Source organism: Trachypithecus francoisi, unplaced genomic scaffold (assembly GCF_009764315.1).
Source record: "Trachypithecus francoisi isolate TF-2019V2 unplaced genomic scaffold, Tfra_2.0 Lachesis_group16, whole genome shotgun sequence".
In the NCBI taxonomy this organism is placed as follows: Eukaryota; Metazoa; Chordata; class Mammalia; order Primates; family Cercopithecidae; genus Trachypithecus; species Trachypithecus francoisi.
Window position 1 is genome coordinate 72,444,515 of NW_022681461.1, and position 16,591 is coordinate 72,461,105.

Consider the following 16,591-nt stretch of genomic DNA (forward strand, 5'->3'; position numbering starts at 1 on the left):
AAGAGACAGCAGGCCGGGCGCGGTGGCTCAAGCCTGTAATCCCAGCACTTTGGGAGGCCGAGACGGGCGGATCACGAGGTCAGGAGATCAAGACCATCCTGGCTAACACGGTGAAACCCCGTCTCTACTAAAAACTACAAAAAACTAGCCAGGCGAGGTAGCGGCACCTGTAGTCCCAGCTACTCGGGAGGCTGAGGCAGGAGAATGGCGTGAACCCGGGAGGCGGAGCTTGCAGTGAGCTGAGATCCGGCCACTGCACTCCAGCCTGGGTGACAGAGCGAGACTCCGTCTCAAAAAAAAAAAAAAAAGGAGACAGCAAATGGGTCACCTAGGTCAATTCCTATTGATGGGCAGTGGCTGAGAAGGACCCTGAGGTCAACGCCAGGTTCAACAGGAAAGAGTTCCATACTCAATCCATGATGCTTGTCATAAGCTCATATAAGCAAGTAAAGCTCGGAGGTCACCTAAGTGCAAGCCCTCATCTGGCATTCCAGAAGCAGACCTAAAATCAGGCCATCGGGGTATCACCCTAGGGGATCAAAATTTGGGAGACTCCAACATTTTCAAGAATAATTTTTTAATTGTGCAATTGAAACATTTGCAATATCTTCATGTCCTTAAATAACAAATGGACTTAGCTCTAAGGTAGCAGAAATAATTAGCTAAAGCAGAAAGTAACCCCCTGGTGCCCCGTCCTGAACCACAGAGTCTGAGAGCATCTTCCCTGCTGTTTGCTCTGGAATCCCAAAGTGCTCTGAGCCTGAACCTTCCATTCTCAGGCCAAGAAACAGATTCCTTGAGGAGCAAAAGGAATTGCCTGCTCACAGCTGGGCAAAGGAGGGAGCAGCAAGAGCTGGGCCAGGCAAGGCAGTGTGCCCAGGGGTGGGGAGGGTGTGCCATCAGCCTGAGGCCCCAGGCCACCCGCTGCCCCCTGTCACCGGATCTCGTGGGCCAGCTCCACACATTTCCAGTGCTCCACAGGCCTCTCGTTCAGCTGCAGCACCGTGTCCAGCTGCTGCAGCCCTGCCCGTTCTGCCGGACCCCCTGCAGGGACAAAGAAAAGCCATTCAGGGGCCCCTGAAGCCCAAGACCCCTTCAAAGGACCTGGAGTCCTTTGCTGCCATGGTGACCTCAGACAAGGGCCTCCCTTTTTCTCTAAGTTTGTTCATCTGTGAAATGAGGGGCTGAACTTGGTGCCTCTCAAGAGTCTTTAAAGAAGGCATCCCTTTGCCTTCCCTTCTTCCTGCTTGCCTCCCCTACTGCTGCCTCACCTCTCTGCAGTCCACCCTTCCACCCAGGCCCTTACCCCTCCCCAGGGCCTCCTACTCCATTGAGAACCTTCCCTAGGGCCAGGTTCCCATACTCCATTCATTCCTTCTCTGTCAATCATTGTGCACAAACCGCATGCCCACTCCTGTGCAGGCACTGGAAACACCCTGACCACTGAGCCCTGGCTTCTGTCTTTGAGATGCTCACTCTGTGATTAAGAGAAATCTTCACTTATAAAAAGTAGGGAAGGATGGCTCTTTTTAAGCGCTGATCAGGCTCAGGATAGGATACAATACCAGCTTCAAATAGAGTTCACAAATGACTCTCATTTTCCCATGCAGCCATTGCTGAAAATATAGGTTTAGTTCCTGTTCAAACTGATTGGGAAACAAAATATAAAAACCTATTTTCATTTTGATAAAAACAACAAAAAAAGTGGGCATATTTTATAAATGGCAGTTTCATCTATGGTCACTTAAAAACATTTTGAAAAGCCAGGACACTTTGCTCCAGTTTGGGGCTCCCCTTTTAGTTCCAGCCTCTGTTTGCAAAGCCCATATGTGTGGTGGGCAAGGGGAGCTGGCATCCCCCTGTCACTCACTTACCAGAATCCACGGCCTGGACTCGGACTGGAGAGTCACAGCAGATGGTGAAGCCAAAGCCGTCCTTTCCCCTCGGAATGGTGATCTAGGACACAGTCCTGCCCAGTCACTGCCAGAAGCTGGAGGCTCCGGCTTCTATCCCAAGGTCAGGAAGCCCACAGCCCACCCCTGCCAAGAGCCACCCTCCTCTCCAAAGGAATTGGAGCCACAAAGGAGCTGGCCAGTCCCTCAGTGTCCCTATCTCAGCCCAGACAACTTGAGCACTGGGTTGTGGGCCAAGCAGGAAGGCCAGAGTTCAGCAGGTAAACCCATGCCGATATGGGGAGGACCTGGGATGGACAAGGTCTTGGAAAAGCAAACCTTGCCATCCTGAGCCCCAGCAGCTCAGCCCTTGACCCAAGGGCCCATCAGCACTGCACAACTCAGCCTCACCTTTGATCCACTGTTTTCCTGGCTCCCTTCTTCCTTTCTCACAGAAGTTCACAGAGCATTAGCCTGGGGCTGGCCCTGTGCTAAGGGCCCAAAGACAAGACCAGCCTGGTCACTGCTCTCCCAGAGCACAGAGGAGGGAACACTGGGACACACTCACTCCATCTCAGGCCAAGGGTCAGAGGAAGAGAGCTGGGATTCTGGGGGCCAATCTGTGGCCAGGGCCCCAAGGCATCCAGTGAGGACTCCCAGGTAAGGGGCAGGTAAGGTCACAGGCTTCCTGGCTGAACCTGAACTAGCCACTGACTCATGTGCCTGCTGAGGCCCATTGGCTTGACAGGTCCACAACTCCTACTTTCAGAAGTCCATGAGAGGGCCTTGCCATCTGGATGCTCTTTTCTTTTCAAATTGGCACACAATTATTGAGCTCCCACTGCATGCCAGGCTCTGCGGACGTACAGAAGCACACAGCCTTGGTCTCTGGCTCCCAGAGGAGCACGAGGGTACACAAATCTCTCCAGAGCAAAGCAGGGCACAGCAGGCACTAAAGTAAAGCAGGAGGACTGGGCCATTCTCAGTCCTTTATGCTCCGACTGTGGACGCCATGCTTAGCACACGATAGGAATTCAGCAGAGGCTACTGTAGGGAGGACAACCTAGCAGTGTCCCACCCACAGGAGGATGTAGGGTGGTATGCCAGCCAAGTCTGGCTGCTAAAGACAGCACAAATCAGAAAAGGGATTCAAGGGGTCCCAAGAGACCCCCTAGAGAAAGTGGGACTTGGGGTGGGCCCTAGTGAGGCACAGGGAAGGGTGTCCCAGGCAAGTTGAAAGAGGCAGCTCAGCAAGCCTAGAAAAGGTCAAGGGTGCCGGCCTTGTCAGGAGACTTCTGTCTTCTTCCTTTGAGGGTTGTCCCTGCAAGACTTGGCACCTGCACTCATTCACCTGCCAACCATCCCAGGGCCAGGCATGAGGAAGGTGAGTGGGAGGGAGCCCAGAATGACCAAGGGCCTTGGAAGCTGCAGGGACCTCTGAGGCTCTGCTTCCCACCAGCCTCGGGCCTGGATTCAAAGCGAGTTTGTAAAACAGGAAATCTGACAGACAAGGGGAAGGGGGAGGAGGCAGGAAAATACCCTGTTCCCATAAGAATTCTGGGAAAACACGCAGCTAAGACAGGAAGAGAAAAAAATGGAAAGAAAGAAAGAAAAACAAACGCGGGTGTGAGTGTGGAAAGCTGGGGGAAAGGAGCAGCCACTCGTTGCCAGGCCCGCCTGAGGCCAGGGAAGACGCCAGGAGCCTGGCTCCCTCCATGGAACCAGCGAGGATTTTTTTAGGGGTCTCACAAGCCAACCCTTAACCTAAGCACAAGCCGGGGTCCCAAAGCCCATCCAGCACTTCCACACCCCTACCCCACCCAGGGCCAAAGCCCCCTGCATAGAAAACCCATGCCAGCACCCTGGGCTCTGGATGGCCAGTTTTGGGGCAGTAGCTGGAGAGTGGGGTCTGGGGAGGAGTGTGCTCCAAGAAAACAGCCTCCTCCTTCCACATCCAGACCCCACATCCAAGCAGGACCGTGGGCTGGGGCCCTTTACTCTCCTGTGCCAGCCCAGATCACAGTCCAAGCCAGTTGGGGGTGTGAAGGAGGGGAAGAGGAGAGGGTGCCAGGAGGCAAGCTCACCTTCTAGCTCAGAGGAAGCAGAATTATGCTCTGTCCACCATGATCACTGACCACACTGAGAGGGTAGTGTCCAAAGAACCTGACCATCCCTACAGCCCCCAGGGAAATGAGTACACCCATTTTACAGAAAGGAGATAAGACCCGAAGTGCCACCCCTCCACCCTCCTGCTCTCAGCCCTGCTCTGACCAGGAGGTGAAGGGAGCAGCCCTGCCCCAAGTCCTTGGCAGCTTCTGACAGAGCCTGTCCTTCCTGCGGGTGGTTCTCACTCTTTCCTGTCCAGGGCAGGAACAGCCACTGCTCCCAGGTCTCACCCATGCCAGCCCCTCACTTCTGCTCTCCTGCCTAGTTTCTGCTCCTCTGTCCTGCCTAGACTGTAATCCCCAAATGCCGCCACGTATTAAACACCTCCTAGATAGATATGCACAGCAGACACTGAGCCAGGCTCTTCGCACACATCATCCCATTCACTCCCACGGCACCATCGCTGGATTTCATTATCCCTATTTTACTGACTAGGAGATAAAGGCTCAGAGAGGAACAGTGACTTGCTCAAAAGCTGCAGCTAAAGAGGAGCAGAGCTAGATTTGAGCTCAGACCTGACCAAAAGCTTGCTGCTCTCAATTCGGCACTGGTTTCTAACACAGAAACCATCTTGAACTCTGAATCCCTGAGCCCTAGGTCTAGCCCACAATTGCTCCTGGCCCCACGCTGATGGCAAGCATGCCCCATCTTCTAGCCCATAGCCCCAAGGTGATCAAGAACTTCTAGATGTCCCATCCAGTGCTCTCTCTGTCTCACCACTCGTGTCATCCAGATGCTAGTGTCGCAGGGGCTGCTTTTCCCAGCTCCGGGAGGGCAGGAAACACAGAGTGGGGCCTGCAGGGCAGAGCCTGAGAGCTGGGGAGGGCTAGAGAGAGAATATTGGGTCCCCTAGCAGGCAGGTGTGTGGGGGCGGGCAGAGGCCCCTCTGGGCATCTTCCTGGGACCTAAGCACTGCCTGTCAGAGGAGTCAGGACCCACAGTCCAGTCTGGTCATTAAAACAAATAGAGGGGCTTCTCTATGTGATTTTTTAAAAATCAGAACAATTTCAGAACTCCCTTCCAGATTAGATATCATTTGCCTTTACCATCCCTGATCCCATCCCTATTTTATGAGAAAAAATGGTCCATCACAGTTCTAGAAGAGGCACAGGGGGGCTAATGGGATCATCATGGCCCACTCTGCCCGCTTTCCAAGACCGGAGGCTGAGGCCAAACCCTCACTGTAAAGTTGGATTCCAAAGCCAAAGGAATCCGGAGCCATAGTGAGGCATCAGCAGTAGAGGGGAGGAAAGTTATATGTATGTACATAAACACGAAAACACCCGACCTCACATACGAGCACACGCCAACACACACACGCACAGGGGGCAGAATGGGCACTGCTGTCCTGTCAGAAGCAGGAAAGTTAGCAAAAATACAAACTCCGCTCCCAGCTGCTCGGCAACCACGGCATTTTCAATCTCACACCCACAGCCCCTCCCCAAATAAAAAGAACAGAAAGCTAGCTGGATTATCTCACCAAAAACACCACCCAGCCAGTGGTTAGTACTCCACACAGAGCTGGGCCCTAAAGGGGCCTTGGGTCCAGCTCCTGCCTCTATCCTCCTCCCCATATCCAAGTGAGCCTGCAGGGAGCAGGAGGGGGTAACAGAAGACCTTGTTGGGAGCAAGGTCCTGCTCAGATGGTCCCTCTACCCCCATCCCTGAACACTCCACAGGCTCCCCACAAGAGGCCAAGCACCCACCTGGCGGTAGCGGCGCTCCGAGCACACCTTGCAGAGCCCATTGAAGCGGTTCATGGCTGCGGGTCCTGACTCAGCTGCCGCCCCATGAAAACCCAGCTCTCCCCCAGCAGCGGGAGCCCACACTGGACCCGTCAGCCTGGCATGAGCACCCTGGGAAGCCCGCCCCACAGAAGAATGGCAGGAAATCACCTCTCACCTCCCCAAGCCCTGTCTGTGCTGTGTGCCTCTGCACGATAAGCCTGAAGGCTTCCTGAAACCTCAGAATGACAAGGAAGAGGGAGAGTTTTATATTAAAATTCCTGTCAACTAGTTAGTATTCCCCGGGCCCGGCGGGGAGAGGGCGCCTTTGTTCTGGCTGCATTCTCCGCCATGGGTCACTTTGTGATTCCAATGTTCTCACAAACACCCCTCACTGGAGGAGAACCCAGGCAGAAAACGCAGCTGCTCTATAACAACGCCTCCTCCCCCTGCAAGTCCCAGTGTCCCTACTGGAAATCCAGGAGACTACCCCAGCCTAAAGAATCCAAGGACACCTTAGGGGGTTACACTCACAGACATCCCATCTCAAGACAGGGAACATAAAACATTTAGAGTCTGAAGACCTGCCTGCCACTTGGAAACTACTTAAAAGTCAGTTTCGGCCAGGCGCGGTGGCTCATGCCTATAATCTCAACACTTTGGGAGGCCGAGGCAGGTGGATCACTTGGGGTCAGGAGTTCGAGACCAGCCTGGTCAACATGGTAAAACCTTGTCTCTACTTTAAAAATACAAAAATTAGCTGGGCGTGGTGGCAGGCACCTGTTGTCCTAGCTACTTGGGAGGCTGAGGCAGGAGAATCGCTTGAATCCAGGAGGCAGAGGTTGCAGTGAGCTGAAATCACGCCACAGCACTCCAGCCTAAGCGACAGAGCAAGACTCTGTCTCAAAAAACAAAAAAGTCAATTTATTTGTCTTTTGTCCATGGAAGTGGGTTGCTGTCAGGATCTGGTGATACATGGACTATAAAGTCAAATGTAGAAGGGATTTCCAGGCCATCAGACAATCCAGCCTCCTCATCTTACTGACAAACAAACTGAGGCCTGGAGAGGTTATGATCGAAAAGCAGGGCAGTGTGGGGCTAGGACCAGAACCCGGGTCCTCTTTCCTGCCTGGCAGTCCCAGGATAGCATCCTGCAGAGCAGCACATGGTGAGCCCAGCTGCTTTTGCCCATCTCAGAGCCCCTGGGGAAGCCCAGCCACACACTCAAGCCCTTGATGACAGAGGGTTCCTTGGTTCAGCCCAGCTTTTGTTGCTGTGTGACTGTGGGCAGGTCACCCAGGTTTCTGAGCCTCCATCTCCCCACCTGCACAGCGCAGGAGCTGAAGAGATGGACTCCGGGGGCTCTCCCCGAGCCACAGCCAAGCATCTGACAAGGACACCCTCTTTGCTGAGTCCCACAGACATCTCTGAGCACGCAAGCTCAGGAAAATCCAATACACCTCAGAAAAAGGCCCCCAGGGGCTCAAGGCCTGTGTGCAGAATCCAGCACACAGCAGGATTTTGCAAGCCACCAAGAAACCTATGATGTTGGAGGAAGCAAACTTATGGGGTTGACACCCATGTAATTTCCATGAATCATGAGGCAGACCCCCTGATCACCATGCTCTCTGTGCATGGCAAGTAGAGAGACAGGGGGAAAGGTCTTTGCAGTTCCCCACAGAAGGCAGAGGAAAGCTTTTCAACTAATGAAGCCACAGAAAACAAACCTGACAAGTTACTCCTGGCAAGTTTCTCTGTCTAACCCAGTCGCAGCTAGACACATGTGCCTGGTAAACTGAAATTACTTAAAACTAAAGTTGACACTCAGTTCCCCGGTCACACCAGCCACATTACAAGTGCTCAGTAGCCACAGGTGGCAGGTGGCACCACACCGGCCAGCTCTAGGCTGCTCCATGGGGCAGGGCCTTGGACAGGTCCAGAAATGCATCCCAGCACCTAGCACAGGGCCCAGCCCTAGGTGTAAATATTTAATGAATGATGAATAAGTGAATGACTTGAGTCAGTGAACATGAAAATGTTTGGTACATTGTAATACGCCGATATTGTGTAATATGTAAGATACTATTAGGAACTACAGCAACGTTATATATTCCCAGGTAGGCCATGCCCAGGAGGCAGTGTGCCACAGCACACTGAAAAGGCAGCCAGCCCTCACTCAGAGCCTGCCTTCACCACCTGCCAGCTGTGTGGCCACAGAGAGGGCCTAATGCTCTGAACTGTGTATGTCCCTCTCATCTGTGAGATGCCGAAGTAACACCTGCCTCAGAGTGGGCAGTTAAGATTAGGTAAAAGCACCTGGTATACAGGGGCTAATGAATTGCTGGGAGTTTGTTTTGGCTGGAATGCAGTGGTGCGATCTCAGCTCACTGCAACTTCCACCTCCCAGGTTCAAGCAATTCTTCTGCCTCAGCCTCCCAAGTAGCTGAGACTGTAGCCACCATACCTGGCTCTTTTTTGTATTTTTAGTAGAGACAGGGTTTCACCATATTGGCCAGGCTGGTCTTGAACTCCTGACCTCAAGTGATCCACCCACCTCAGCCTCCCAAAGTGCTGGAATTACAGGCGTGAGCCACCACGGCCGGCCTGTTTTTTTTTTTTTTTTTTTTGTTGAGACAGAGTCTTGCTCTGTCCCCCAAGGCTGGAATGATCTCTGCTCACTGCAACCTCCGCTGCCTGGGTTCAAGTGATTCTCCTGCCTCAGCCTCCCAAGTAGCTGAGACTACAGGCACCCACCACCATGTCTGGCTAACTTTTTTGTATTTTTGGTAGAGACAAGGTTTCACCATGTTGGCCAGACTGGTCTTGAACTCCTGACCTCAGGTGATCACCCTCCTCAGCCTCCCAAAGTGCTGGGATCACAGGCGTGAGCCAGCATGCCTGGCCAAGTAATTCCCTCTCTTATTTGTTAAAGAAAACCATAGATCCCCTGCCATGCTCTGCAAAGAGATGGAATGAATTTTGGAGAATTCTCCCAACTCCTTATGTGAAAAAGGCTCCTTTCCAGACTTTAAGCCCTAATAGAGTGAGAACCCCTTGGTCTCAGGTTCAGAATCACAGCTGCCCCCTGACATCAAGCAGGTCTAACCTGAGAGGGTAATTCAACCTCAGTCCCAGGGGAAGCAGGGGGCCAAGAAGGCCTGTGGGAAGGGGAGGACTCGGTTTCTAGAGGCCCAAAGATCCAGATGCTTGCATTTCCAGAGGTGGGTGCCTGGCCCTTTCCCCACCCCTGCCACAATCATGGATACCCCAAGAAGAGCATTTATTTCCTGTAATACACCTCAGGAAAGTCAAGAAATCATTCCTTCCAAGTGCATGACTTGCTGAGTTTCAAGCACCAAATGCTACCCCTTTAGGGGTTTCCTGGGCCCAGGGGCTGACAAGGAGGAGATCCAGCCTCTGGAACAATGCCCTAGCTTGTCCCCACCTACCTTTAGTTTCTTCCCATTCTCAGCATCCCCACCTCCTGGCATTCTCAGCAGTGGGTCTGGAAGGCAACAGAACAGAATCAGAAAACGCCTGGTGGCATAGAAGGCTCCCCTCCTCAGACCACCCAGAGGACAGTGCTGGGAAACAGGCCCATGGGTTCGCCCAGGACCACTCCTGGCCTCAGGATGTGGGGACACCTGAGGCTCGATCCAGAAAAGGACTCAGGAGCCAGGGCTGCATGTGGGAAAGGCAGAACATAGAAAAGGGCCATGAAATCCGTGTTCTGAGCCTCAGGGATCATGGCAGGACCTAAACGCCCTGTCTGTAGAGGTGGGTATCCCAAGGTGAGCAAGGCAACCTGGGGGATCCCTGAGACATGGAGCTGGGAAGGAGCCATTGGGGAAGCATAAAGTACCCCACAAGCAAGGGAGCTAAACCACATGGGATCAGGCCATAGCCTCTCCAATGAAAGTCCAACCAGACAAGCAGTGGAGGCATGGGCAAGAGGCTGCCTGCAGCGTGCACTCTAGCAGGTGCTCCTGAGAAGTCCCTGCACCCAGCAGGCTAATAGCAGCCTGGGTGGCAGGGGCCACCAAATACCAGAACTGATGCCACTATGCAGGAAAGGAGGGAGGGGGCAGGTCCTGGGAAGGGAAGCTGAAGGGGGTGTGCAGGTACCTCGCAGAGGCCGCAGTCGCCGCCTGGCCACCTTCAGGTGCTTGGTCCGGCCCAGATGCTCCCCTAGGAGGTAGTACCAACCACTGATCTCCTGTCACAAGAGAAGGAATGACACACTCAGACACAGGAGGCAGAGGCACAGGTCAGGCAGCCACCAATCCCCCTCCAAAAGTAGCCACTGGACACCCTCCCACAGGAGAGAAAGATTCTCCAGCCTTCCTGCCCCTGAGCTGCCACGCCTGTACCTCCAGGAAGCCTTCCATGATGCTCAGGGCAGAGCTGGCTCTCCCCTCTGCCGAATTCCCACAGCCTCTTATCCTGGAGGACAACCATCTACTTGCCTGTCTCCCCCACTAAGTCGTGCACAGGCTCTTTGATGTGCCTTGCACTATGCCTGGTATACAGTAGGAGCCATATTTGTTGACAGAACAGAAGTGAAGGAGTGAAAGATGGATGGAGAGGCCAAAAGGCATCCTGTGGCTCCTGAGCAGTCTGCAGGGGGAACATCTTTTCCAGGAGAATGAAGCCAAGGCTGCAGTCAAGAGAAGCTCTAGACCGGGCGTGGTGGCTCACACCTGTAATCCCAGCACTTTGGGAGGCCAAGACGGGTGGATCATCTGAGGTCAGCAGTTGGAGACCAGCCTGGCCAACATGGTGAAACCCTGTCTCTACTAAAAATACAAAAATTAGCCAGGCATGGTGGCAGGCACCTATAATCCCAGCTACTCAGGAGGCTGAGGCAGAGAATAGATTGAACCTGGGAGTCAGAGGTTGCAGCGGGTCAAGATCACACCACTGCACTCCAGCCTGGGCAACAGAGTGAGACTCCATCTCAAAAAAAAAAAAAAAAAAAAAGAGAGAGAGAAGCTCTTTAGGACTCACAAGCAGGATAAAGGTTCCTCAGTCACCCACCCCAAGACACAAATCTGCGTGGCAGGCCATGCCACAGGCCACCAGGACATTCCAGGGATGTGCAAAAGGAGTGCTCCCCACCCTCCACCTTCCAGTTCGGGGGGTCCAGTGTGGCATAGAAATTGATAAGGGACCGGTGACCCAGAGCAAGGAGTCTTGGGTCCCAAAGAGTCCTCCTCCAGCCTGAAGAAAAGTTCCACAGAGGATGGTGCTGCTCACTCCATCCTTGAGCACCTGTTAGGCCCAGAAATATCAGGCCTGGTAGACACAAGAAGAGGACCCCTGAAAGGGACCATGGGCACACCTGGCCTTCATCTTCTGGGGCAGGCCCAGGAGTGCTCTGGGCCCCAAGGGATCTGCCAGTATCTTCAACAGCAGACACCAGACTCAGAGCCTCCTGGGAAGACTTGGGGCTGCCTAACAACTGTTCTCTGGCAAGACAAACCAAGAAGGGGACCCAAACTCTCAGCTAGGCAGGTAACAAACACAGTGCTGCTATGCAGGCCACCCCACCAGGCAACTATCTCAGTGGGGCACCATCTCACAGAGAGAAGCCTTGCTCAAGGGCTGACAGAGAAACCCTGCCTGTACCGGCCCGGTCCAGTTGGGATGATTCTGACAGAAGCGTCCTTAGGACCCACCTTGTCCGGAGTCAGGAGAGACTTCATCCCAAAGCTCATGCAGCCAATGAGTCCACTCTGTCTGGGAGAACAATTGAGGCTTGAGTCAGCACTTTTTGTTGGGCTCTATTGGGAGGTCCATTATCAAGTATAGCATGGGTTTGCCTGATGCACTGCAGTTTACAAAGCACTTTACCTGCATCATCACATTTGATCCTTCTGACTCTGTGAGGCAGGCTAGAGAAGAGCTATTATCTCCATTTTACAGAGGGAGAAATGGAGACTCAGAGTCAGTCCCTTTCCCAAGGTCATAGGACAAGTTCAGCACTCCCTCTACCAAACACAAAAGCTTAGAGGTACTTCACGAGTTTTAACTGTTCTGGTGCTGGGTAGATCTGAAGAGCTGGTCCCCAGAGGAAACCTCCTTGCCCACATCAGTTGGTGATGCTCAGTGGAGAACAGTTATGGGACCTCAAGCTCAAGAAGTTTTGTCTCAGGTCCAGGAAGGAGCTGAGCAGTTCTTAGATGGCTACACATCAAGGTCCAAACCAACCTGACACAAAAGCTGCTGAGACCAATCTGACCTGGCCACCAGCAGGGCAGATAGGCATGGACCAGGGTCAGGCTTCATGGGGATGTCAGACTATGGCAAGGGGCTAAGTTCAATCTTCTTGGTTAAAAAGAATTCACAGCTGGGCATGGTGGCTTATGCCTGTAATGCCAGCACTTTGGGAGACATAGGCAGGCAGATCACTTTAGGTCAGAAGTTTAAGACCAGCATGGCCAACATGGCAAAACCCTATCTCTACTAAAAACACAAAAATAGCGCTACATGGTGGTGCATGCTTGTAATCCTAGCTACTCAGGAGACTGAGGCAGGAGAATCACTTGAAACCAGGAGGTGGAGGTTGCAGCCTGGGTGACAGAGCCAAGACTCCGTCTCAAAAAAAAAAAAGAAGAAGAAAAGAAGAAGAAAGAAGAATTCAGAGTTCCTGAAGAACGTCCACCATTGAGGCTCAATGTCCAATAATCAGGGAAGAAGAAAGAAGAAAGAAGAAGGAGGAGGAGGAGGAGGAGGAAAAGAATTCAGAGTTCCCGAAGAATGTCCATCATTGAGGCTTAATGTCCAATAACCAGGGACTAAGATTTGGCAGCTTTTAATAATGATGGCATGGGCTGGGTGGAGTGGCTTATACCTGTAATCCAGCACTTTGGAAGGCATCACTTGAGCCCAGGAGTTTGAGACCAGCCTGGACAACATAGGGAGACACCATCTCTACAAAAAATTTTTAAAATAGCAGGGCATGGTGGCATGAGCCTGTAGCCCCAGCTACTGAGGAGGCTGAGGTAGGAGGATCACTTGAGCCTGGGAGGTCAAAGCTGCAGTGAGCTGTGATTGTGTGTTACTGTTCCTCCCTCTTGGGAAGTGACCAAGTCAGCACTAACAGGAGGCAGTTGCAGCGACAGAGCGAGCCCCTGTCTCAAAAAAATAATAATGATAACATCGATTAATATTAATAAAGTCCAAAAATATCTTGCTATTGTTAGAGAAAAGGAAGTTTACAAAGCTGTAAATTTAATGAGTAATGTGAGTTTAATGAGAAAGATACCCACAAAAATACTACAATGGTTATATCTGGTAGGTGGGATTACTAGGGGTTTAATTTTCTTTCATGGGTTTTCACTGTTCTCATACGGAACAAGCACCTTTTTTGTAATCAGGAAAAAAAAAAAGACAGTCTCAGTCTACTTTTAAGGACTTTTATTGTGCCACATCCTGTTCTATCCTTACAGTAGGGTTTTTTAATGTTATCTTTCTGTTCTCCTCTCTCTTAGCCCATCCTCAACTTGGACTCCCTCACAGGTTGGTTTAATAACTATTAATCAAGAAACATCATGGATATTTAGGCTGGAGCATAATCCTGGAGGCTGGCTTCAATAGCTGGAGGACCCATATAGCTGAGAGATTTGGCATGTCCTATGGAAGGCACAATATCAAAGCCAAAGATGGAACAGGCTGCAGGATAGGTAGTAAACTCCCTAGAGATGCGTTTTCCAGAACCTGGTCTAAGGGAGCCTGAGCTAGAGCAGTGGTTCTAGCCAGAAGCGTACCACAAATCCAACTGAACAGCCTGTCTGAAGTATATGGCTCAGGACTTCTTCCTGAGCACCCAAAACTAGTTGGTCCAAGGTGGGGTTTGAGCATGGGAGCCTGGAGAAAGCTTTCCAGTGGATCCTGCCAAACACCCACTTACACCTGCCCCAGTCAAAGACCAGTGATCTATAAGGTCTTGATAAAGACATATTGTTCAGATTCTCCGGAAAGGGTGGCAGCTTACCACCTGACAGTCCTAAGTAAAACAAAACTAGCTTCTCACAGGCAGCCAAGTCAAGCAAGGGGTGGGGAGGCAAGATGCCAGGAGATTGTTCCTCAAAACTGGTCCACCTGCCTGCAAACTCATGCTCTGCCCCATGGCCCAGGGCTGAGGCCCCTGCTTCTGGCTGTCTCTTAACAGCTGCTCTCAGTTCATCACTCCTGCTCCCGGTTCCTCTAGCCTTGGCTCCATCTGCTCCCTTCTTCCTTGCCTCTCTCATCATCCAAGGCTTTATTAATAACCTATTCAAAAGGGACAATGTGCTCACCCCAATAAAGTGACTCTTTCATATCCACCTCCCCAGCCCACCACCAAAAACAAATACTCCTCCCCCTTGGGAAGTAGCCAAGTCAGCACTAATAGGAGGCAGTTGCAGTGACTATCATAAACAGCTGACACTAATCTGAGCTGCCATTCCAGAAAAGCCTTGGCAAGACTTTGTCAAAGTCCTCAAACCGATTTCATTTTATTTGTCACACATTTGAGAGAAATCCAGCTGCTATCCAGGTGCCCACACTACTCTGCTGTACACTTCTTTCCTACTGGGTAGGGCTGAAACTTGCAAAGTCTCCAGGCCAATGCATTAGCTCGGCAGCCTCTCTCTGCTCTTCACTAAGTGAAATTTTCATTCCCTGTTGTTTAGAGAATGTTAAATGGTTAATAGCCTCCCTTGAGTTTTACTTCCTGCTAAGGGGCCTCCTACCATTTCACGATAACTCAGGCAGGGTAAATTGCCACAATTAAGGTCCATAAGCAGGAACTTCTAAGTGTTCTTCAATTAGCTATTTCTTACGCCTGCTTTTGAACAATCTTTGGAGGAAGAAAGACTTCTTTTAAAGCAACCTGAGGCCGGGCGCGGTGGCTCAAGCCTGTAATCCCAGCACTTTGGGAGGCCGAGACGGGCGGATCACGAGGTCAGGAGATCGAGACCATCCTGGCTAACACAGTGAAACCCCGTCTCTACTAAAAATACAAAAAACTAGCCGGGCGAGGTGGCGGGCGCCTGTAGTCCCAGCTACTCGGGAGGCTGAGGCAGGAGAATGGCGACAGAGCGAGACTCCGCCTCAAAAAAAAAAAAAAAAAAAAAAAAAAAATAAAGCAACCTGAGCATATGACAACACAGCAGTCAGTTTATTAACTTGGGAACTAGCACTCACCCTGAGGAGTGCCTGAACTCTCACTAGATGCAAAGTCTCCCGAACCAAGCCTTGGTTATTTCTGACTACCAATCCCTCAGCTCTGGGCTTGGTGCACTTAGTGAAGGCTTGACACATGGATGAATCTATCACGCCCATGGTTGGCAGGCACTGGGCAAGGGGCCACAGCGTTAAGGAAACAAGACAAACATCCAGGAATTTAAATAGCAGTTCAAGACAGCAATACAGGGGATGTCACAAGACAGGGTGAGATTGACAGATGAACAGTGCAGGCAACATATTCTGAAGGTTCGAGAACACAAGAGGTAGCTTCGGGCTGAGAGGCTGGAAGAAGACCTATGAATTGAGCCAGAGAGAATGAAGAGCATTTTGGGCAGAGGGAACAGCCAGTATAAAGGCTCAGAAGTAACTTCATGCAGCACATATGGGGAATAGTATTCAGTTTACTTTTGAGCATAGGATTGTAGACTCATTACAAGATGAAAAAATCTATTATTTTTTGAGGAAAGGCACTTTAGTTCTTCCTCTCGGGTAAACTATTTCTCTTACAGGGTTATACCATTTAATCCTAATTGATTTTTAATTTGATGACTTAAATTGAACTTAGATTTTTCCATTCACTTTTTCTGTAAGCTCAGTACCCATCGCTGGTCACAAGCTTTCTAACATTAGGCCACTGTACTTGGCACTGAGATCTCATTTATAAAACAGATTAAAGGACAGTGTACACTTACAGTGCCTGGGACAGTGCAGGGCAAATCACAAGCAGAATCTTCTTAAATGTAGCTACTATTAGTATAAAAGATTATGCCCTGACCAGGCATGGTGGCTCATGCCTATAATCCCAGCACTTTGGGAGGCCAAGGCAGGCGGATCACTTGAGGTCAGGAGTTTGAGACCAGCCTGGCCAACATGGTGAAACCCTGTCTCTACTAAAAATACAAAATCAGCCGGGCATGGTGGCATGCGCCTGTAATCCCATCTACTCGGGAGGCTGAGGCAGAAGAATCACTTGAAGCCAGGAGGTAGAGGTTTCAGCGAGGTAAGATCGCGCCATTCCACTCCAGCCTGGGTAACAGAGAGAGACTTCATCTTAAAAAACAAAAAAAGATTATGTCCTTGGCTGGGCATGGTGGCTCATGCCTGTAATCCTAGCACTTTGGGAGGCCAAAGCAGGTGGATCACTTGAGGTCAGGAGTTCGAGACCAGCCTGGCCAACATGGTGAAACCCCATCTCTACTAAAAACACAAAAATCAGCCAGGCATAGTGGCGTGCACTTGTAGTCCCAGCTACTTGGGAGGCTGAGGCAGGAGAATTGCTAGAACTTGGGAGACGGAGGTTGCAGTGAGCTGAGATCATGCACAAGAGCAAAACTCAAAAAAAAAAAATTACTTAAAATCCGTCTCAAAAAAAATTACTTAAAAAAAGATTATGTCCTTTAATTACATATATGTAATGTTCTTTAATTACATATATAATTAATGTTCTTTAATTATATATAATTAATATAATAATATATAAAGAATTGTATATTATATATAATTTATATCTACCAATATATAATTATAATTAGGTTATATATAATTACATATACCAATATAATTATAATTAGGTTATAT

The 16,591-nt window shown here is 50.7% G+C and overlaps 1 protein-coding gene across 6 annotated transcripts in view; it reads right to left on the bottom strand.

Annotated features, from left to right (window-relative positions):
• The window catches only part of RGS3 (regulator of G protein signaling 3), a 135,400-nt gene that overhangs the window by 90,125 nt on the left and 28,684 nt on the right, over nt 1-16,591 (bottom strand). For 4 of the 6 annotated variants that reach the window (XM_033237726.1, XM_033237724.1, XM_033237725.1 and 1 more), the window contains 5 exons: nt 11,461-11,521; nt 9,908-9,998; nt 9,232-9,287; nt 1,875-1,956; nt 939-1,044 (listed from right to left, as the gene is read on the bottom strand). In XM_033237726.1, coding sequence (XP_033093617.1) covers nt 939-1,044; nt 1,875-1,956; nt 9,232-9,287; nt 9,908-9,998; nt 11,461-11,499 — 374 coding nt within the window. In that variant the 5' untranslated portion in view covers nt 11,500-11,521. Of the gene's footprint in view, nt 1-938; nt 1,045-1,874; nt 1,957-5,764; nt 6,219-9,231; nt 9,288-9,907; nt 9,999-11,460; nt 11,522-16,591 lie in introns of those variants that run through there. The other 2 variants (XM_033237728.1, XM_033237737.1) reach the window with 2 other exon arrangements.